The 24,614-nt window shown below is 33.8% G+C and overlaps 1 protein-coding gene across 1 annotated transcript in view; it reads right to left on the reverse strand.

Annotated features, from left to right (window-relative positions):
* Positions 1–314: 314 nt before the first annotated feature.
* LOC143083965 (uncharacterized) overlaps positions 315–24,614 on the reverse strand; it is a 42,157-nt gene continuing 17,857 nt past the window's right edge. Inside the window, exons 4-8 of the mRNA XM_076260383.1 lie at positions 7,891–8,048; positions 6,264–7,496; positions 5,297–5,374; positions 4,350–4,430; positions 315–491 (exon numbers count right to left, since the gene is read on the reverse strand). Coding sequence (XP_076116498.1) covers positions 6,321–7,496; positions 7,891–8,048 — 1,334 coding nt within the window. The 3' untranslated portion in view covers positions 315–491; positions 4,350–4,430; positions 5,297–5,374; positions 6,264–6,320. The remainder of the gene's footprint in view (positions 492–4,349; positions 4,431–5,296; positions 5,375–6,263; positions 7,497–7,890; positions 8,049–24,614) is intronic.

Below are 24,614 nucleotides of genomic sequence, written 5' to 3' on the forward strand. Positions count from 1 at the left end.
TGTACCGTAACTGATATTTTATTTTCAATTGATTTCACTTCCTCTTTAGAAATAGATTTAGCCAGAATTTCCATCAGACGATCTGTATACAGCTTTGTTGGTGTGTTATGGCGATCAAATCTTTTTAAAAGGTCACTTGATATATTACTTAATTCATTGAAACGCATTTCGTCAAGTTTAAATAGCTGAGAATGTTGTAATTCGTTTCTTGTAAGTCTTATGCGCTCAATATCATCTCCAATAGCTATGTCCGTATTCTTAAAATCTTGCCAACATCCTCCCCATGGTCCAGGAGGACATCGTCGGTGGTTTGAATTACTTGGAACATGTTTATCAAGTTTCCTGTGTTCTTGGTATAAGTATGTTATATCGCAATCAGACCTTGGACGTAGATGTGGTTTATCTGGTTTTAATAGATCATATAAAACATCAGCAAAAATATTCAATGCTACCATTCCCATCTTTGTAAAATGAATTTCCTCTTCTGTGAACTGGAAAGAATATAAGAGTTAAGAATTGTGATGTAAAACAAGAACAAGATAATCTACAATAAGACTTCACATAAGTTTTGGCTGAATCAATTGACAGTTAACTTGGTCAAGTACTCACAGAATTTTTAGCAAGAAAACAAAAACATAAACAGTTTATATTAATAAGTAAAACTAAGGAGCTGGCACCAAAGCTGAAACTAACTTTTGCTCAATTGGAGAAATCTGTGATTAAAGTTTCAAAATAATTATTGACAAAATCTTCCTGATAATAATTCAGAAATAGTTTGTTTTGGTATCAATGATAAGGAAACAGTGTCAAATTTATGTTTTTTTTTTCATACATAGGAAAACCATAATAATTAAACACATGTATCATTTATTGATATTTCTTAGCATCTGGTCTAACAATTTAAAACATTCATGACAATATGATTGCTTCAACTTAACTAACAGCAGTATGATGACTATCAAAGGTTCCACAAAGGCAAATGTTGAACCGAAAATAATGCCATTATTATTTTATCATTTATTAAGTAAAATCACAAATACTTAACTCTGAGGAAAATTTCCCCATGTGAAATTGAAAAATCGCCTAAAAGAAATAATCCACAATGCCTTTCAACATAAAAATGGTACATACGCTATAAATTTATTACTTTGGGATTTCATAAGGCATGTTTCGTTAATAGTGACAAACAAAAAGGTAAAACATGCTACACAAAAGAACAAGTGGTCAGTATGCTGGAGTTTCTTATCGACAACATATTTGTTGAGTTTGGAGGTAGACTTTTTCAACAAATTGTCGGCATTCCTATGGGAACGAACTGCGCGCCTCTCCTTGCTGACCTCTTCTTGTTTTCATATGAACCGGAGTTCCTTCAGACACTTGTCAAAAACAAGAAGATTAAAGAAGCCAGGTTATTTAATTTCACTTTCAGATATATTGATGATGTTCTTTCCATTAACAATCCGAACTTTTCTGATTGGGTTCCATTAATATATCCACCAGAACTAGAAATTAAAGAGACAACAGACACGGCTTCATTCGCCTCATTTTTAGACTTATACCTCGAATTTGACATACACAGTCATCTTAGTACCAGAATCTATGACAAACGAGACGATTTTGATTTTGAAATTATCAATTTCACCCACCTTAGTAGCAATATACCAACTTCACCTGCATATGGAATATACATTTCCCAACTTATTCGGTATTCAAGAGCTTGCAGCTCCTACTCAGACTTTGTTAAACGTCACCAGTGTCTGAGCAGAAAGTTGATGAACCAGGGGTATGTCAAAGAACGTCTCGTCCTTTTTCTAAAAAAGTTCATCGGAAGGTACGCAGAACTTGTTGAAAAATATTCCGTATCAACTTCACAAATAATACATCATTGGTCTTGAAGTATAGATTTTGCGTACTGACGTTGTTTATCATCTTAATAACGTGTTATATTATTCTTTTATTTGTCTTTATTAATATTACTTTTACTGTTAAGTCTGTTAAGAGATATCCTTTTGACGTAACCCTGTGCTTATGTATCCCATCATACCTTGAACGACAACATTATTTTATGATGTGACTCTGTACCTATGTATCTTGTCATACTTTGAATGACAAAATTATTTTATTTATTAATATTACTTTTACTTTTTACCCACTTTTTTGTGATATACATTTGACGTGACTCTGTACTTATGTATCCCGTCATATTTTGAACCACACTATTATTTTATTTATTATTATTACTTTAACTGTTAAGTCCGTTTTTATTATATCTATTTTGCGTGACTGTATTTATGCATCCCGTCATACTTTGAACGACAAAATTATTTCATGTCGACCTGTGCGAATTTCAAACGCGCAATTTTACACCAATACTCAAAACCCTCCTTCCTTGATGGGTGCATTTTACATAGACATATAGATCGTATAATGTAATCACAAGAGTGCACACGCTGAAATGTCTCGCCTTCTATACTAATCATTGATATTATGTTGATAGTCCTAAGTATAAAGTTTTATTACAACTGTCTCATAAACTTAACATTAACCAAGATAACTAAACAAAGACCAATGAACCTTGAAAATGAGGTCAAGGTCAGATGAACCATGCCAGGCAGACATGTACAGCTAACAATGCTTCTATACAACAAATATATAGTTGACCCATTACTTATAGTTTAAGAAAAATAGACCAAAACACAAAAACTTAACACTGTGCAATGAACCGTGAAAATGAGGTCACCGTCAAATAAAACCTGCGCGACTGACATAAAGATCATTTAATATTTCCATACACCAAATATAGTTGACCTATGGCATACCGTATTAGATAAAAAGACCAAAACTCAAAAACTTAACTTTGACCACTGAACCATGAAAATGAGGTCAAGGTCACATGACATCTGCCCGCTAGACATGTACACCTTACCATCATTCCATACAACAAATATAGCAGACCTATTGCATATAGTATGAGAAAAACAGACCAAAACACAAAAATTTAACTATAACCACTGAACCATGAAAATGAGGTCAAGGTCAGATGACACCTGCCAGTTGGACATGTACACCTTACAGTCCTTCCATACACCGAATATACTAGCCCTATTGCTTATAGTATCTGAGATATGGACTTGACCACCAAAACTTAACCTTGATCACTGATCCATGAAATGAGGTCGAGGTCAAGTGAAAACTGTCTGACAGACATGAGGACCTTGCAAGGTACGCACATACCAAATATAGTTATCCTATTACTTATAATAAGAGAGAATTCAACATTACAAAAAATTTGAACTTTTTTTTCAAGTGGTCACTGAACCATGAAAATGAGGTCAAGGACATTGGACATGTGACTGACGGAAACTTCGTAACATGAAGCATCTATATACAAAGTATGAAGCATCCAGGTCTTCCACCTTCTGAAATATAAAGCTTTTAAGAAGTGAGCTAACACCGCCGCCGCCGCCGGATCACTATCCCTATGTCGAGCTTTCTGCAACAAAAGTTGCAGGCTCGACAAAAATGAGGATGTTAATTTGATGTATGCCTGTTTGTGCTTCTTCGTTACATTTGTTGTTTTTATAGTGATTAAGATGATAACACAATGTTGACTGCTATACCCCTATTTTTGACATTTTTACCTATTGTGTCTGTTTGTTTTGTTCACGCATCGGTGACAATATAATCGAATTTGATACGACTGTCATACAAGTGAGAGGTTTAGCTAGCTATAAAACCAGGTTCAATCCACCATTTTCTACATTTGAAAATGCCTGTACCAAGTCAGGAATATGACAGTTCTTGTCCATTCGTTTTTGATGCGTTTTGTTATTTGATTTTGCCATGTGATTATGGACTTTCCGAATTGATTTTCCTCTGAGTTCAGTATTTTTGTGATTTTACTTTTTCAATCGTAAAGTCCATAATCAAATGGCAAAATCAAATGACAAAACATATCAAAAACGAATGGACAACAACTGTCACATTCCTGACTTGGTACAGGCATTTTCAAATGAAGAAAATGGTGAATTGAACCTGGTTTTATAGACATGTAAGAATTCAACAATTCTATTTCAAGCGTTTGAATTTACATTCTTAAATTAATTCACATTAATTTTTGTGGAAGTCAACATTTGTTCAACTTTAACCATCGATAAAAGAACACTTACATTAATTTTTTTAACAATGTTTTTCTTTTTCTATATATCATGTATATATCTAGTCATCATGGTCATTGTTCAATCTTTAATTTATTATGATATTGAATGGAAAAATTAACTTCTCCGTTTTTATCATTTAAATTTTTAGGAAATGAATATAGCACGAAAATACAAGGTGGTGTTACATACCTCTGCCGAAATGGCTGTTCCCGTTGCCCTTTCATTGACATTCGAAAACACCCTCTCACCAGCTTGGACACGGACACGTACCTCAAAATAAAAACAAGTATGTCATTCATTTTTAATAGAAAATAGTTGGTAATATTCATGAAAAGTTTACGCAGACAATTTGTCAATGTAAGTGGCACCTATTCTTTTATTCTATTTTGATAAAGATAGGTTGAATAATCGACATAGCCAAGATTGTACGTATGTCTTAATATAAAGATAGGTTGAATAATCGACATAGCCAAGCATGCAAGTATGTCTTAACTCTTTGGCTATGTATGCATATTAGTAAAACAAGTTAGATTTCTCTTCAGAGATGAGTTACCTCATAAAACTGGAAATTAGTGTACAATTTGGAGTTTAGTATGGGGTTCATTATCACTGAACCAGTATATATTTGTTGAGGGGCCAGTTGAAGGACGTCTCCGGGTGCGAGAATTTCTCGTTGCATTGAAGACCTGTTGGTGACCTTCTGCTGTTGTCTGCTGTATGGTCGGGTTGTTGTCTCTTTGGCACATTCCCCATTTCCATCCCAATTTTATTCCTATAAGTTTCATACAACTCAAGGAAATGTTTGTTTTTTTTACATTCAGGGAAGAAGGTAAAAGGCGCAAAATCATAGAAATAGCCTACTCGGTCAGTAATGCTAAAATGCTAAAATGTGTAAAATGCTCAGTTAAGAGTATCATGATTTTATAACATGAATTGTCTCAATAGTTTGCATTTTGATGGAATGAACTATTACAAAGCATATAGTGTCAATCCAAAGACAATTGCTCGATTTGATGAATGCATGATATTTTCTCAAGAATTTGTTTTAAGTAAAATAAGTAATTGACATTGCACTTTATGTAATACTTACTACTAGTTATACAAATATGCTATACAATAAAATAATAGATTGTTACCTTGGTGGATTGAACTGTAGTTTGGGTTTGACTTGAGCTTTCGATTTGAAGATTAGATCTGGGAACATTTTCAGAACTCTGTGACAATAAAAAATATTTTTTAAACAAAAGTTAATAACCACTATCGGTTGACCACTACTACCTTATATTTAATTAAAACATCACTCTACTTAAATCTATGAATTATTAATGAAAATATATAATTAAATCATAAATTTTATGTGGTGAGAGCAAAGCTTTAACCCAATATAGAATTTACTTGACCCATATATATCGAAATCTAACATGACGTCCATTATACGCTTTGAGCATGTTGAGTACACACCCGTGGTAAAATATGAATATATTGTTCAGGCGGTTCCGATTGTACTCCCACGTCATATGTTTTTTTTTGTGACATGCAAGTAATTAAGCTATCATTTAAAATCATTCAAACCTATCTAAATACGTTATTGTAATAGTTAAAGCATGCCACTAGTTCCATTTGCTCTGTTCTTTAACGTCTTAATAGTGCGTTATTTATGGGAATGGCATTTTTTCCTTCACCGAGAGCGCCTCCATCAAAATGAATGGCCATATTCGTCCTATTAGAATAGAAATAATTCATGGGGGCTTGCTTTTATACTGACTTTACCACGGGTTTGCCCTTTATGCTGATATTTCACTCTCACTGTAAAATATTCAGCATAAAGAGCCAATTAACCCGTGGTAAAATTAGTATAAATTCAAGCCCCTATGAATTATTTCTTAAATAACAAACAGTAACACACTGACCTGTTAAAGTGCAAATAATATTTTTATCACTCAATAACTACAACTTTAGTACCCAGGAGAAAAGCAAGACAAACTTTCATAGGATATAGGTAGATTGAAGGACTGAAAGATAGTAACCAGTGTACAATATAATTACACATTTTCTATATAGAATACATATAACATGTAAAATATGAACAAATCTTTAACTTACATCAGATGTTTTATGTTGTAGATCTAACCATTCACCAGTGAATGTGTGTATAGTAGTTCATGTCTTACAATAATATAGGTTTTCCTGATCTTCACTTAAATCAAATGATCCTGTCACACACTCTGGTTTTGTTTGGCCACATTCCCACTTCAACTCAAATCTTACATTGGACATCTTGAATCTTGTACTTATTAACTTGCTTATTTCCTCTGTCACAAAGTCTGCAATGTATTTGAACAAACCTCTTTCAACAGTGACTTGCTTCCCAAACTGCCAAATCTGAATTTGAATAATATTTGGACCTTTCATAATAATTAATTTTCTCAATTTTGTCGTTTTCTGTAACTCAAAGACAGCTGAGCTTCTAAAAAGAGTAATTTGTCTTTTCTGTTCCTTAGTGACAACTTCTGCAACGTTATATTTCCTGCACAGTGACGCAATTAAATGATTCATTAAATGGGGTGGTAGAAACCTAAACACATAACACAACCAGGTAGACTTAGTACATATGTTTTCCGTCACATTAAACATTTTATATATATCACATTCGGGTTCTGATTTAATCATACAAGGTAGATAATAGAGAGGTTTGTCATCACCAGCATCTCTTTGAGTTTCCGATGTGTTAGGACGTATAATGATATCAAATTTCTCCATTACATTCAGGATATGATCCTTGTGTTTGGAAAAAATGCTTTCACTTTTTCTAAATATGTCGTCTAAAACCTCGCTATGCAATTTGCCTCTACTATACAATTCTTTCCATTTGTTTTCATTTCTTATACTATTAGCACTAAATTTTTTGGCTGTGACAATACATCTAAAAACATCAGACAACCACTGTTTGTCTAAAATAATATAAGAAGGAAGATCATTGAAATAAACTAAGGCTCTGATCTCATGGTGAAATTCCAGGAACAATTTTAGTTCTTCATCATTGAGTGGCTGAGGTGTATCAATAGCAATATTCTGAATTTCTTGAAAGGAAATAATAGGTAACACCTTCTTCTTTTCTTGAAGTCGTTTTTCAAGCTGAATAAATTTTAAAGGATAATCTGTATTCCATGTTCTCATTGTTCTTGCTAAACGTAGGATGTTTTCTCGTATTTGCTGGAATACACTGGGATCATCTTCTGTATTGGAAATGAAGTATGTTTGCCTGATATGTGTTAGTTCATCGTCTGAGATATTCTCTGCATACTTTGAAATATTTTTGCTGCATGCATCATCAATCTAAATAAAATAAAAATTGTCCTCTTATCTTTGTACATGCATGATGGGTTTATTGTACTATATCATATTTCAGAAATTGTTGAAAGATCTTTTGTAAACTATTAAAACGAATTGCTTTTCCTATAAACACTTTTAACCTTACAATGTGATAAAGCTTGCATTTATAGATTGTCAATATATGTCATATGTGTTGGTCTGGTGAAACAGTAAAACAGGTATCTGTACAAATAAACACTTTGCTGTATGGGCTTTTCGCATTGTTGAAGGCTGTGCAGTGATATACACTTGTTAATTTCTGTGTCATTTGGTCTCTTTTGGAGAGTTGTCTCATTGGCAAACATACCACATCTTCTTTTTTATAAAAACATCTGACAACATTTGTAATTTCCAATACCTCTTCTACATCACAGATCAAGGCATCTTTCCAAGTGCCAACAATAACTATCGGTGGATCAAGATCATCTGATTTTCTCTTTTTGACATCAGATTTATTTCTGTCCTCTTCCAATCTACTGTAACAGTGTATTGAATCCATCCATAATTGGAATAAATCTACAAAGAAATGTGTAAAACATGTATAGAGAATTCATATCATCATTCATTTAAGAAATGACTGTAATATTTTTTTCTGTCTATGAAGAAATAACATAAAAAATTTGGTGCACACTGAATAACATGCGTGGCGGGTTATTTAACAGTGTGCACCACATTTTTTATGTTATTTTGATTAGACAGCAAAAATATTACAGTCATTTCTAATAATTTTATTCTAAATACCATTTTAAACCGTAGAAAACCTTGAAAAAACGTTGATGACGTCACGGTCACATGACTAAATTAAGTCTATGGTCTGATAACAAAATAACGTCAGCCAATCAGAAGACGAGTTACCAGCAGATACAGTTTGTACCAGCAATGGAGGAACAAATTCACAAAAAAATAGTTATTACAAGATAACAAGTTGTCTGGCTCAAAAATAACATTTTATTTTCGACTTTTATAATGGACTGTGTCAATCATTTTCTTCTATTAATTGATTATTCACCTTTTTATTTACTGTTTCTATTTAACTGTATCATCAAAATCATTGCCAAAGAAATTATTTCAGATGTAATTTAAATGCTTTGTTATATCATGGGAAGGAGGATTTCTTATCGTCGAGTTGCAAGTTGCGAGTTAAGATAGTCGAGTTGCGAGTTACAAAAGTCTAGTTGCGAGTTACAAAAGTCGAGTTGCGAGTTAAGAAAGTCGAGTTGCGAGTTAAGAAATTCGAGTTGCGAGTTACGAAAGTCGAGTTGCGAGTTAAAAAAGTCGAGTTGCGAGTTACAAAAGTCGAGTTGCGAGTTACAAAAGTCGAGTTGCGAGTTACAAAAGTCTAGTTGGGAGTTACGAAAGTCGAGTTGCGAGTTACAAAAATATTTTTGAGGATTGATTCACATTTGATAAACAAAGCATGCGTGTGTTAGTAATAAATTTGTCCTGGTAAAATATGTCTGGGCGGACAAATATTGCTATAGTATAAAGAGTCCATGGTTACAGAATTTACTAGTATATTTAGTCCGATGTTAGTAATTATATATATATCCCCAGACTAATTTTTCTAGGTAATCATGTCCTATAAAATCCTATAATAAATTTAATTACATTTAAACCATGGAAATATATATGTTATGTTTTAGTAATGTTTAAGAGTTGCATAGTTATATTTTTGATAAAATTTATGTCCCCAGACTAATTTTCCTATGGAATCATGTCCATGTCATTAATAGTCTTAGGTTAAAATGTCAATGCCCTTAATTTTAAAAGGTGAACATGAATGTAATATGTTTTGATATTGTTAAAGACAAAACGAAAGAGTTGTGTATCAATCTGTTTAAGAAAATTTGTCTCCAGACTAATTTTCCTAGGAAATCATGTCCATGTCATTAACAATTCTAGGTTTAACTAGCCAAGCCCTTAGTTTTAAAGGTAACTATAAATGTAATATGTTTTAATATTGTTAAATAGTTGTGTATCAATTTTTTAAATAAATTTTATGTCCCCAGACTAATTTTCCTATGAAATCATCCCCCGCCACATTATGTATGTATGTGCCTGTCCTAAGTCAGGAGCCTGTAATTCAGTGGTGGTCGTCTGTTCATGTGTTACATATTTGTTTTTCGTTCATTTTTTTTTTTATGTAAATAAGACCGTTAGTTTTCTCGTTTGATTTGTTTTTATATAACATTGCCTTTCGGGGTCTTTTATAGCTGACTATGGGGTATGGTCTTTGCTCATTTATGAAGGCCGTACGTTGACCTACAGTTGTTAATTTCTGTGTCATTTTGGTTTCTTGTGGACAGTTGTCTCATTGACAATCATACCACATCTTCTTTTTCATATAATACGAATAACGTCGTTTATTTAGACCAAATTTATAATGACACTGAACAATATTGAAAGCAAATGGCAAATGGCACGCAATAAATCGGGCCTTCTTTATATACTAGCAGTTCGGATTCAGACGTACGAGTAACACACGACTGTTGTGCGACAGTCGTTCGACAGTGGCACGACAGTGACACGACAGTAACACGCATATTTCCATGACATGAAAATCTGAAAAATAGACCCAACAACTCACGATTGTCGTACGACAGTCGCACGACTTTCACAAGACTCACTTGCGACAAACCCACGACAGTATAATTACAATTCTTTTTTCTTGTACTGTACCCATCGTGGAACCATCGTAGACATGTCGTAGCTGATGTGACCTCTCGAAATATTTTTTTGACATTTGATTTTGCACGACAACTTTTTTATTGATCTTCCACGACAAAAAAATCGTACGATCTGTTGTGATCGGGGCTTTACATTTCGAACATCTCTATGGACGTCATGGCAGTATGGCTGTTACGTCCTGCATCGGGTGTTATTACCATAGTATCATCCTTAGTTTCCCGAATATGGAACAATCCAAGTTGAATTCTTAGAAAACTAACGGAAACCGTTTTACTAATTAATTCATAATTGACAATCAAACGTGTGAACACTATATAATTTTAAACCTAAGTGACTCAGTTTTATAAATTACCCAATACCCAGGAGGAATACTTTTAAAAAATCTTATTCACGATGTAGCACTAAACATTTTAAATTTTCCAATTAAACCTTACCTGTAAAATGGCGCAAATGTAGTTTTTACAATAGTATCTTTGATGGCTACATGTATAGACCAAAGAATAAAATCGGGGAATGAGTCAAAGAGACAGCAACCCAACCAAAATATGCAATTCAACCGAAGGCCATTTGGTCTTCAACACAGCGAGAAATCACACACCTAGAGGGAGCCCCAAGCAGGCCCCGAAACACAGTGTTATATATTGTAAGATCAAGAATATTTACGCCATTCTATGCTCCTAAATATAAAGATGAACCAAAATAAAAAAAATATACAAGAGCAACAAAGGCTAAAGGTTCCTGACTTAGGTCAGACACAAAAATGCAGCGGGTTTAAACTTGTTTTATGCACGCACATCATTTCCCCTGTATCTCTAGCCAATGTAGACATATATAATTTTAACGTCCACAATTTTTTGTGTCACTGCCAAAAAATAAATTTTGCGGTCCCTAACGATTATTGCCAGGCTCGGCAACTCGACTTTCGTAACTTGCAACTCTACTTTCGTAACTTGCAACTCGACTTTCTTAACTCGCAACTCGACTTTCGTAACTCGCAACTCGACTTTCTTAACTCGCAACTCGACTTTCGTAACTCGCAACTCGGCTTTCGTAACTCGCAACTCGACTTTCTTAACTCGCAACTCGACTTTCTTAACTCGCAACTCTACTTTCTTAACTCGCAACTCAACTTTTTTTAACTCGCAACTCGACTTTCGTAACTTGCAACTCGACTTTCTTAACTCGCAACTCGACTTTCGTAACTCGCAACTCGACTTTCTTAACTCGCAACTCGACTTTCGTACCTCGCATCTCGACTTTTGTAACTTGCAACTCGATACTCGCAACTCGATACTCGACAACAAGTGAATCTCCATGGGAAGCAAGTTATGTATACTGTCTCTATTTGAAAATGTCTTAATTCTGTTTGAGCTTGTCTTACTAATTTTGTGCGTATGAGGTGCTTTTCTAGATAAAAATGATTAACCTTCATAAGGAATGCTCAAATTCAAAGATTCGAAAGCCAAATGTATAAGACCTCAACACGTTCAGAGCTGTATAACCAAAAGGCATATACTTATTAGAAAATTTCATCTAAAGTCAACTTAGACTGATGGAATTGGAACCTTAATTATCTCTTAATTTATCAAAATTGAGGAAATTCTCAGTCAGCCTTTAAATTCACACACAAAAAACAAATCCCAGTTTTATGGTTTTTCAGCACTCGAAATTATTTAATTCGTAAATAAGTCATGAATTGGAGGTTTAATACCTTACTCTGAGAAAACCTAATAAGCAATATCTATGGCATTTGTTGGTAAAAGGTTTTATTTTACCTTGACCTAATTTTCAAGTTTGTTTCTAAGAAACTATGAGCAACAAATCAACTATATTTTGTGTATCCAATGATTGTAAGGTGCATATGTATTTTGGTTTAGTTTATCTGACTTTGGCTTCATGTTCTTTAATTATGTTGAGTTATTGTGATACCTGTAGTAAAACTATATATTCAGATATTTAGAACTATCAACATAAAATCAATGAACATGCGAGACATTTCAGCGTGTTCACTCTTGTTATATCTGTAGTGTATCCCCTTCCTGTTTGCTAATTAACAGTTTATCATTTTACAACACTCATTGTACAATGAAATTTGTAAAAGTTTTCTTGGCTTTTTTTAAGGGAATGATAATTTATATTTGGTGTGCAGCTTCAGTATGTTGAGTTGTAAAATATTTCATTACAGCAAATACAGTTGACATATTGCATATACATGTAGTATTAGACATTTGCGGAAACTCTCATACACCTACGATTGGGATTACAATAACACTTACAGGTAGCATTTAAATCATGAGTCATCTCAAAGTGAAAACATATAATACCGTTCCAAAACTAGATCCAACTCGTACGATTTTTTTCAATTTTTGAACATTGTGGTTTTACAAATTGCATCTAGGATATGTTGTTATCAAGGTTGTGCTTAATTTAAAGGTACGGACAGAGACCGGAGTATGATAGAATGGTAAAAAAAAAAAAAAAAAAAAAAACAATTGTCATTGCCTAGGTTGGGACAACTAGAAATTTATTTCAGCAAGACTTAGGAAAGGGCGATCAACTAAGAAGCACAATGACATTATTAAATGTGTATAAAATTGAGAAAGGAAATGGTAAATGTGTCAAAGCGACAATAACCCGACCACAGAGCAGACAACAGCCGAAGGCCACCAACGGGTCTTCAATGTAGCGAGAATTCCCGCACCCGTAGGTGTCCTTCAGCTGGCCCCTAAAAAATATGTATACTAGTACAGTGATAATGGACGTCATACTAAACTCCGAATTATACACAAGAAAATAAAATTAAAAACCATACAAGACTAACAAAGGCCAGAGGCTCCTGACTTAGGACAGGCGCAAAATTACGGCGGGGTTAAACATGTTTATGGGATCTCAACCCTCCCCCTGTACCTCTAGCCAATGTAGAAAAGTAAACGCATAACAATAGGCACATTGAAATGCATATATAGTTACGTTTTCTTTTTTTTAAGAACATGATGGTTAGTTTATGTACATTGTAGGTGTGAAGAAGATATTAATTCTTCTTTATTTTATCATTGTACGGTAGAAAAATTAAAGAGTTGGTCTAATTCATAAAATAAAAATAAAGAGCACCTTTATTTTTATTTTATGAATTAGACCAACTCTTTAATTTTTCTACCGTTTTAGAACTAAAAAAAAAATACCACGAAAAAATAACACCCAGTGGCGGACCCAGGATGAGGGTTCCGGTGGTTGGAACCCATCCTTTTTTTTTGGACGACAAATGCATTTAAATGGGGGTATAAGGTTAACACTCCTCTGAACACTAGGTTGGGAACCTACTTGAAAATGGCTGGATCCGCCCTTGACACTGGTATCAATGAATATTTTTAAGTAGAATATATAATTCAAAATGTTCAGAGCTATATTCAAATGTAAAAAAGATGAACTCAAATAATTGAAATTTTAATTTTCAAATTAGTCAAGGTTAATGACGTGTCTGGGTCTGTGACGCTGCATGTAATTGATTGAGTTGAATTATCCGAACTCAGAAGTAAAAATATATCATTGCCTTCCATCAAGCCAAGAGAATATTGACGATTTTTTTTTCTAGAGTGAGTCTTGAAAATGAAAAATAACCAAACAGCAAGTTGCTCCACGGTAGATGTAGAAATCACCTTCACGCTTCGACGCTATTAATTATAACGATTTGTAAATGAGTCCCCTCAATGGAGCAAAAAAAAACTTTTATAAAATTTACCCAAGGTAGTTTTGAGGGATGAACGGACAGACGGGCCAATAGAGACGAGTGGTTACAAAACCTGTCATAGCTTTTAAACGACACAGGAAAAAAGACTGCAAGGTCTTGAGTTGGTTTTTTTTTTTGGAGTACAATTTTTATAGATATTTTGTGATCATTTTAGTATACGATGTAGATAATTCTTTTCCATATTAACAAGCGTGGCTCTAGATTTTTGACACATTATAAAGTAAAGGTTGATCACGCCAATTAAAAAAAAACACAAATTCATTGGAATTTCTTGCGTCATCTAATACAGTGATTCGAATGCATTGTAGGTTGTAACCATATGCGTATGTCGTCGAAAAGACCAATTTACAATAAAAAAAAATCATTTGGTTTTACTATATATCTCTATTATTTATGTATTTACTTTGAGATGACCCTTTGTTTTCGTCAAATGTAATCGTAAGTCTAAAGTGTAATCCTAGGTATAGACGTAGTTTCCGCAAATGTCTAATATAAAACTAGAGGCTCTCAAGAGCCTGTATCGCTCACCTGATTCTATTTGTGTTTTTAAAATTATATAAAAAAATATAAAATTTAGCTAAAAGTAACAACACTTGGACAGCACCTCATAAGGAAAGGAACATTCATGCTATGTTTGATTTCATTCAATTCAGTGGTTCTTTAGAAGAAGACATTTGTATGTATTTCCCATAGGGTCCTATGTTAAACTAAGTCCCCCACTGGCAGACACCTTGAATGATGGATCGGCTACAAAGTAACAACACTTAGTCAGCATCTCACAAAGAACTTTTATGCTATGTTTGGTTTCATTCCATTCAGTGGTTCTCTATATGAAGAAACTTGGATGTATTTCCCATAGGGTCTTATGTTAAGTTCTTAAATGGCGGCCATCTTGGACGTTGGATCGGCTACAAAGTAACAACACTTGGTCAGCACCTCATAAGGAACATTCATGCTATGTTTTGTTTTATTCCATTCAGTGGTTCTCTAAAAGAAGTCATTTGTATGCATTTCCCATAGGGTCCTATGTTAAACGAAGTCCCCCTACTGGCTGTCACCTTGGATATTGGATCGGCTACAAAGTAACAACACTTGGTCAGCACCTCATAAGGAACATTCATGCCATGTTTGGTTTCATTCCATTTAGTGGTTCTCTAAAAGAAAACATTTGTATATATTTCTCATAGGGTCCTATGTTAAACTAAGTCCCTCGCTGGCGGCCTACTTGGATGATGGATCGGCTACAAAGTAACAAGACTTGGTCAGCATCTCATAAGGAACATTCATGCCATGTTTGGTTTCATTCAATTCAGTGGTTCTCTAAAAGAAGTCATTTGTATGCATTTCCCATAGGGTCCTATGTTAAACTAAGTCCCCGCTGGCGGCCATTTTGGATGATGGATCGGCTGCAAAGTGACAACACTTGGTCAGCACCTCATAAGGATCATTCATGCCATGTTTGGTTTCATTCCATTCAGTGGTTCTCTAGAAGAAGTTCAAAATGTAAAAAGTTAACGACGACGCCGGACGGACGCCAAGTGATGAGAAAAGCTCACTTGGCCCTTCGGGCCAGGTGAGCTAAAAAAAGACTTAAAAAAAAAAAACTTAACATTACCACTGTACCATGAAAATGAGGTCAAGGTCAGATGTCACCTGCCAGTTGGACATATACACCTTACACTCATTTTATACACCAATTATAAAAGACTTATTGCTTAAAGTATCTGATATATGGACAACACCAGGGAAACTTAATATTATACACTGGTCCATGAAATGAGGCCGAGGTCAGATGAAAACTGTCTGACGGGCATGAGGACCTTGCAATGCCATTAACGGTACCAATTTTCTTGCACCAGATGCGCATTTCAACAATACATGTCTCTTCAGTGATGCTCATGGCGAAAATATTTGAAATCCAAAGCATATATTAAAGATGTAGAGCTATAATCCACAAGGTCCAAAAAGAATAGTCAAATCTGTGAAAGGAATGGGAGCTTTGCATGAGGGAGTTACTTTCCTTAATTTATAATAATTTCTAACATTTTGTAGCAGCAAATTTTAATAACACAAAAAAAATCCGTATTTTCATTCCAGAAGTACTGGCTTCTGGGCTGGCGATACCCTCGGGGACTAACAGTTCACCAGCAGAGGCATCGACCCAGTGGTAGTAATAACATTAACAGTACCAATTTTCCTGCACCACATGCGCATTTCGACAATACATGTCTCTTCAGTGATGCTCGTGGCCAAAATGTTTGTAATCCAAAGCTTATATAAAAGATAAGGAGCTATAATCCACAAGGTCCAAAAAGTATAGCCAAATCCGTGAAAGGAATGGGAGCTTTGCATGAGGGAGATACTTTCCTTAATTTACATGCATGTACTACATATTGTTATCCTAATATACATAATAAGAGAGAAATTTCAAGAAGTCACTGAACCATGCATATGAGGTCAAGGACAAGGGACATATGACAGACGGAAACTTCATAACATATTAAGGCATCTATATACAAAGTATGAGCATCCAAGTCTTCCACCTTCTAAAATACCAACAATCAATCAATCTATTCTTATTTTTTAGACTGGTGTGTAAACCACACCCCTTATAGTTATTTGTCCACCATGACTGGATATCACAAAGGTTCCTGTCACAATTTAACTATGACACAAACTTATATCATGTATTTATGGCTATAATTGGTCTTGACAGTCCTGATAAGAACATTACAATATGAAACGATTCAACGGTCCAATTTATTACAAAACAGTAATCGAAAACAAGACATAATTGACATTACATGAAACAACAACCACATGAAACACTCATCTACAGGCTTCTGACTTTGGACAGGCACATATAGAATGTGGAGGAGTTGAACTAAATTTGAGTGCACCAGCCAGGACAGTGGTGTTATGACACAACATTTTAACAAACTATGCAAAACATTAAAAGAAAAACAAATATGACAAACAGCAAAACACAAGAACCACTCAATAGCAGGCTCCTAATTTGGTACAGGCACATAGAACATTGTAGAATATGGTCGGTTATTAAATCAATACCTACATGTACATACCATTATTATTTTTTTTTTTAGATTGAACATATTGTTGTTGCTTAAATTTGCATGTGTTTAAAAAGAATATTTAGTATGGTTTTAATAAACTTATAACATGTATAACAATATCAATTTTTATACCAATAAAAAACAATATTCCCTTCTTTTTTAAGAACTGGGCCATTTAAAGTTAGATGAAAGATGATCTGCATCATTGGATTTATGATAATGTGGAAAAGTACTAATCGTTTTGAGGTAAGAATGTCACAGAAGAGACACAGCAAACTTTCAATTTATAAGAATATACAAATATTTACATTTTTGGTTTACAACCAGTGGCAAATACTTCACTTAGATGTCAACTTACCTTAAGTTATATATATTACCGTAGTTGCATCTATTCAAAATCACAGTAAAGGCTGTTCCGTTCTAAGTGAAAGGGTCGAAAGACACTTTTTGTTTTAAATCAACACTGATATAACTTTTATTTGATTATATTTCCAAAATCTTTCTTAAAAAAAACCCACAACCCATCAAATTTAAATAAGTGTTTTCTGATGGATCTTTTTGAATTTCACTTTAAGACAACTGTTGAATATTTTATACGAGTTCATAAATTTAGATGTCGGTATTGATACTAATTTTAATTTAATTTATTCTAGAATTGGTTCCTCAGATGTCAGTAAAAGAGACTTACGACTTAATTTTCATGTTTTTGAACAGAACTATTAAAAAGAATAATGGTGCAAAATCAACAGTATCTGGTATGTACATGCTTTAGTTTTAATAGTATAATAATAAGCTGTAAGTGTGGAATGCTTTCCAATGAGACAACTATCTATGAATGCCTTACAAATGTAAATGAGAGCAATACTAGCTAATGGTTACCATACAGCCTTTAAATTTAACAACAAGCAAAGCCAATACCTTAAATTTATTTATGACGCTGACACATTCATTACACATGACGATAAAAAAACACTAGAATTCCAAATAATGAATTCCTACATTAATTATACCCCACACAACTAACGAAGTTGTGGAGGGTATAATGTTTTTGACCCATCTATCTGTCTGTCAGTCTGTCTGTCCGTCAGCTCGTCAGTTCGTCAGTTCGTCAGTTCGTCAGTCCTGTTTCCCAATCATCGCAACTCCTCTCAAACTACACAACAGAATTTCATGAAACCTTTTTAGATAATAAGGACATATTATGTAGTTGTGCATATCGACAGGAAATTACGATTCAATTTTTTTCCTAGGAGTTATGCTCCTTTGAACTAATTTGCTTTAATGTACTACTGCAACAGTTTGTCATTGCAACTTCTCTGAAACCACACAACAGAATTTTCTTGAAACCTTTTTAGATTATAAGGAAATACCATTTAGTTGTGCATATCGACAGGAAATTACGCTTCAATTTGTTTCTAGGAATTATGCCACTTTGAACTTATTTGCTTTAATGTACTACTGCAACAGTTTGTCATCGCAACTCTAAAACCACACAACAGAATTTCATGAAACTTTGTAGATAATAAGGACATACGACAGGTAATTACAATTCAATTTGTTTTCTAGGAGTTATGCCCCTTTGAACTTATTTGCTTTAATGTACTTCTGCAACAGTTTGTCATTGCAACTGCCATGAAACCACACAACAGAATTTCATGAAACTTTGTAGATAATAAGGACATATGACAGGAAATTACGATTCAATTTTTTTTCTAGGAGTTATGAACCTTTGAACTTATTTGCTTCAATGTGCTACTGCAACAGTTTGTCATTGCAACTCCTCTGAAACCACACGACAGAATTTCATGAAACTTTGTAGATGATAAGGACATATAAGGAAATTATAGTTCAATTTTTTCTCATATAATTTTTTGTTCTTGCACTTATTCTATTTCTCCAATGACAATGAGGGGACGTCGGGTATGTGAGCGAAATCACTAAGGTTCTTTTATTGCATATTCATTTAAACTAATACATTAAACTATAAATAAAAAAAAAAATCAGTATGATATTCATGTGATTATGGACTCCTAAAGGATTCCTAACAACTAATTATGTGGTCAAGGTCAAAGATTTAAAAAGTCAACTGAATTTGTCCCAAAAAAATGGTTTTCAAGTGCTTATTAAAATACATTGGATTGAAGAATTGCTTAGATATATGACCATTTATAATTAAAATTAACTCAAATATGAATTTTCTTGATACTAGGAAGTTGTGTATTTGTTAACTATAATGTTAATTAAATACAGAAAAATTAGCACTCATACATGTCATGTAGCAATTCATGCCAGATTTTTATAAAAAGTATATCAATGGCTTACATCACATGTCAATAGTTGGATTGAGGGAAATAGAGAGAAATATCATAGAGATTTACTAACAGTTCAAACAAGAATTTGTGGAATTTTAGTTATTGTCCCTGGGCAGACAAGAACCAGATGCTCCGCAGGGCGCAGCTTTATACGACCGCAGAGGTTGAACCCTGAACGGTTGGGGCAAGTATGGACACAACATTCAAGCTGGATTCAGCTCTAAATTTGGATTGTGATTAAATAGTTGACACAGCATAGGTTTCTGACACAGAATGAATGTAGTCTAATGAACTTAAAATATCTGTTTTGCCTTTGAGCAATTCACTATGCTGTTGAATATTAATCCTCTCAAAAAAATGGTTGAAGAAATTTTCTTTTTATTTATGAAATCTGAAATGAGAAAAATTTAAACCCCCCTCCCATTTGTTTTTACATCCCCCTTTCCCTTTTTCCAAAACTGATCTCAAGTCAAACTTCTAATGGAGTTTGCAACAATACCTACTCATTTAAATACATCATAAAATATTAAAATGTAAAATAAAGTGCTTGTTATCACTGAATGGTAAAGATTGTTTTAATTTATCAGTTGGTAGTAAAAGTAAATATACATTGTTTATTGTATAAAACAATAATTTAAGTTGATTCAATTACTATTCTGGACAAAGAAAGATAACTCCAATTGAAAATTTCTTGCTATTGCACAATATTGTGCAATTAGATATTTCTTGCTATTGCGCAATACTGTGCAATTGAAAATATTTGCTCTTGCACAATACCGTGCAATTGAAGATTTCTTGCTATTGCGCAATACTGTGCAATTGAAATTTCTTGCTATTGCACAATACAGTGCAATTGAAGATTTCTTGCTATTGCTGAATACTGTGCAATTGAAAATTTCTTGCTATTGCACAATATTTAATATAATAATTTTGGATCCTGATTTGAACCAACTTGAAAATTGGGCCATAATCAAAAATCTAAGTACATGTTTAGATTCAGCATATCAAAAAAGCCCAAGAATTCAATTTTTGTTAAAATCAAACTTAGTTTAATTTTGGACACTTTGGACTTTAATGTAGACCAATTTGAAAACGGGACCAAAAATTAAGAATCTACATACACAGTTAGATTTGGCATATCAAAGAACCCCAATTATTCAATTTTTGATGAAATCAAACAAAGTTTAATTTTGGACCCCGATTTGGACCAACTTGAAAACTGGGCCAATAATCAAAAATCTAAGTAAATTTTTAGATTCAGCATATCAAAGAACCCCAATGATTCAATTTTTGTTAAAATCAAACTAAGTTAAATTTTGGACCCTTTGGACATTAATGTAGACCAATTTGAAAACAGGACCAAAAATTAAGAATCTACATACACAGTTAGATTCGGCATATCAAAGAACCCCAATTATTCAATTTTTGATGAAATCAAACAAAGTTCAATTTTGGACCCTTTGGGCCCCTTTTTCCTAAACTGTTGGGACCAAAACTCCCAAAATCAAACCCAACCTTCCTTTTATGGTCATAAACCTTGTGTTTAAATTTCATAGATTTCTATTTACTTAGACTAAAGTTAAGGTGCGAAAACCAAGAATAATGCTTATTTGGGCCCCTATTTGGCCCCTTATTCCTAAACTGTTGGGACCTCAACTCCTAAAATCAATCCCAACCTTCCTTTTGTGGTCATAAACCTTGTCTTTAAATTTCTTTGATTTCTTTTTACTTATACTAAAGTTATTGTGCGAAAACCAAGAATAATGCTTATTTGGGCCCTTTTTTTGGCCCCTAATTCCTAAACTGTTGCAACCAAAACTCCCAATATCAATCCCAAGCTTCCTTTTGTGGTCATAAACCTTGTGTCAAAATTTCATAGATTTCTATTCACTTAAACTAAAGTTATAGTGCGAAAACTTAGAAAATGCTTATTTGGGCCCTTTTTGGCCCCTAATTCCTAAAACGTTGGGACCAAAACCTCCCAAAATCAATCCCAACCTTCCTTTTGTGGTCATAAACCTTGTGTTAAAATTTCATAGATTTCTATTTACTTTTACTAAAGTTAGAGTGCGAAAACTAAAAGTATTCGGACGACGACGACGATGACGCAGACTATGACGCCAACGTGATACCAATATACGACCAAATTTTTTTTAATTTTTGCGGTCGTATAAAAATGAAACACTAGGGACATTGAAAAGTTCTGTTCTTTTATTAGCTTGTTTTTTTATTTACTCAGGTCAAAAGAGAGCTGGAGACCTTGAGAGGCAGGAAAAGAACAGACCAGGGAATCACAGATCCATATCAGATAATAAAATTAAATCGAAAATTTAAAGTTTGAAGTTTATGTTATTGAAACTATTAATTTAATTACAAACTTCCTGAAAATTTGGATTCTGTTTTTTTATTGAATAGAGGCTAAGGGCATTTGACCATCATCAATGTGCGTACACATTGATTTTCATTCAACTTTAAGAACTTCCTTTTAGGTTTTTAGGGGAATATCTGTTGTATAAGTTACAAAGTTTTGTATTGATATCCACATTTTGAATCATTCTGAATGTTTTCTGAATATATATCTGAATCCTTCTGAATCCTTCTGAATCTGTCTGAATCCATCTGAATGCTATCTGGATATTTCTGAATGTGTCTGATTATTTCTTAATCCTTCTGATTAAAATCAGATTTTTCTGTATTCATTCTGAATATTGCCTTAATTTATTCTAACATAATTCTGATTTTTGTCTGAATGTTCATATGAAAATTCTGAATTGTTCTTTAAAACTCTGAAATCCAGTAAAAATTCAGACATTTGCGTAAATGTACATTATTTTAACCATTCAGACATTATTCAGAAAAAATTAAGAAAAATTAAGAATACTTGTCAGACAGAATTCAGACACGTTTTTTTTTCATGAGGGCAGATGGACGGACGGAAATCGTTGCATTTGGGACAATAAACACTAAACCTAATTCAGATTAGGTACCCGATAAACCTAGTATGTTGTAATGAGAGTAAATATGAAGACAAAACTAAAAACCATAAGTCATTTGTGTAGAAGATTTAGATTTTCCAGTTTTTCTACCTTATGGAAAATATAGTTTAGTTTAAACATCTTTTCAATGATTGAAAAAAGAAATGGCAGCCATGTAGTTTAGAGGAATAATAAACAACTGAAGAAGGCCAATGGCCGAAACGTCTTAAACAATTGGTTTATTTATACAATTATATAAGGTATGTTCCCTATTGGAATGTTGATAACAAGGATTAAAAGTATTTATTTATAGTGGATTGCGAAACCAATTTTGCAACTTATATTAATCCCTTTCCACTTTGCGGGTGCGAGTGCTGCCTTGTAGCGGCATTAGCCTACTCTTTTTCGAAATCTACAAGGGTGTCTTTAACGTGCAAGAGATATGGCTCTGTCTTAACACAGGTCAGCCATTTATCGTCCCCTTCCGACGGACTATCATCGTTTCCTCAAGACCATACTCGCAAATGGTGTCAAGGGAGAGCCGAAAATTGAGTTCCTAAAATGTTCATCCCGAATGGGAATCGAACCAGGAACCTTTGTGTTAGTAGTCCGATGCACTAACCACTACACCACGGCTCTCACGAAAGATATAGAACCGCAGACCAATAGCATACACATAAGACAGATGTTTGACTGATAAATCTGTCCTTTTAACAAAAGCTTTAATTAAAGAACCTTAGTGAGCACGCTCACATACCCCACGTCCCCACATTGTCATTGGAGAAATTAAATAAGTATAAGAAAAAATATTAAATAATAATTTCCTGTCAAAATACATTGTATGTCCTTATTATCTACAAAATTTCATTAAATTCTGTTGTGTGTTTTCAGAGGAGTTGAGATGACAAACTGTTGCAGAAGTTTCAAAGGGGCATAACTCCAAGAAAAAAATTGAACCGTAATTTCCTGTTGATATGCACATCTACATAGTATGTCTTTATTATCTACAAAGTTTCATGAAATTCTGTTGTGTGGTTTGAGAGGAGTTGCGATGACAAACTGTTGCAGAAGTACATTAAAGTAAATAAGTTCAAAGGGGCATAACTCCTAGAAAAAAAATTGAATTGCAATTTCCCGTCGATATGCACAACTACATAGTATGTCCTTATTATCTGAAAAGGTTTCGTGAAATTCTGTTGTGTGGTTTGAGAGCAGTTGCGATGACAAACTGTTGCAGTAATACATTAAAGTAAATAAGTTCAAAGGGGCGTAACTCCTAGAAAAAAAATTGTACCGCAATTTCCCGTCGATATGCACAACTACATAGTATGTCCTTATTATCTGAAAAGGTTTCGTGAAATTCTGTTGTGTGGTTTGAGAGGAGTTGCGATGACAAACTTTTGCAGTAGTACATTAAATTAAATAAGTTCAAAGGGGCGTAACTCCTAGAAAAAAAATTGAATCGCAATTTCCCGTCGATATGCACAACTACATAGTATGTCCTTATTATCTGAAAAGGTTTCGTGAAATTCTGTTGTGTGGTTTGAGAGGAGTTGCGATGACAAACTGTTGCAGTAATACATTAAAGTAAATAAGTTCAAAGGGGCGTAACTCCTAGAAAAAAAATTGTATCGCAATTTCCCGTCGATATGCACAACTACATTGTATGTCCTTATTATCTGAAAAGGTTTCGTGAAATTCTGTTGTGTGGTTTGAGAGGAGTTGCGATGACAAACTGTTGCAGTAGTACATTAAAGTAAATAAGTTCAAAGGGGCGTAACTCCTAGAAAAAAATTGAATTGCAATTTCCCGTCGATATGCACAACTACATAGTATGTCCTTATTATCTGAAAAGGTTTCGTGAAATTCTGTTGTGTGGTTTGAGAGGAGTTGCGATGACAAACTGTTGCAGTAATACATTAAAGTAAATAAGTTCAAAGGGGCGTAACTCCTAGAAAAAAAATTGTATCGCAATTTCCCGTCGATATGCACAACTACATAGTATGTCCTTATTATCTGAAAAGGTTTCGTGAAATTCTGTTGTGTGGTTTGAGAGGAGTTGCGATGACAAACTGTTGCAGTAGTACATTAAAGTAAATAAGTTCAAAGGGGCGTAACTCCTAGAAAAAAAATTGAATCGCAATTTCCCGTCGATATGCACAACTACATAGTATGTCCTTATTATCTGAAAAGGTTTCGTGAAATTCTGTTGTGTGGTTTGAGAGGAGTTGCGATGACAAACTGTTGCAGTAATACATTAAAGTAAATAAGTTCAAAGGGGCGTA

The sequence above is a fragment of the Mytilus galloprovincialis genome, chromosome 7 (assembly GCF_965363235.1).
Source record: "Mytilus galloprovincialis chromosome 7, xbMytGall1.hap1.1, whole genome shotgun sequence".
Taxonomy (NCBI): Eukaryota; Metazoa; Mollusca; class Bivalvia; order Mytilida; family Mytilidae; genus Mytilus; species Mytilus galloprovincialis.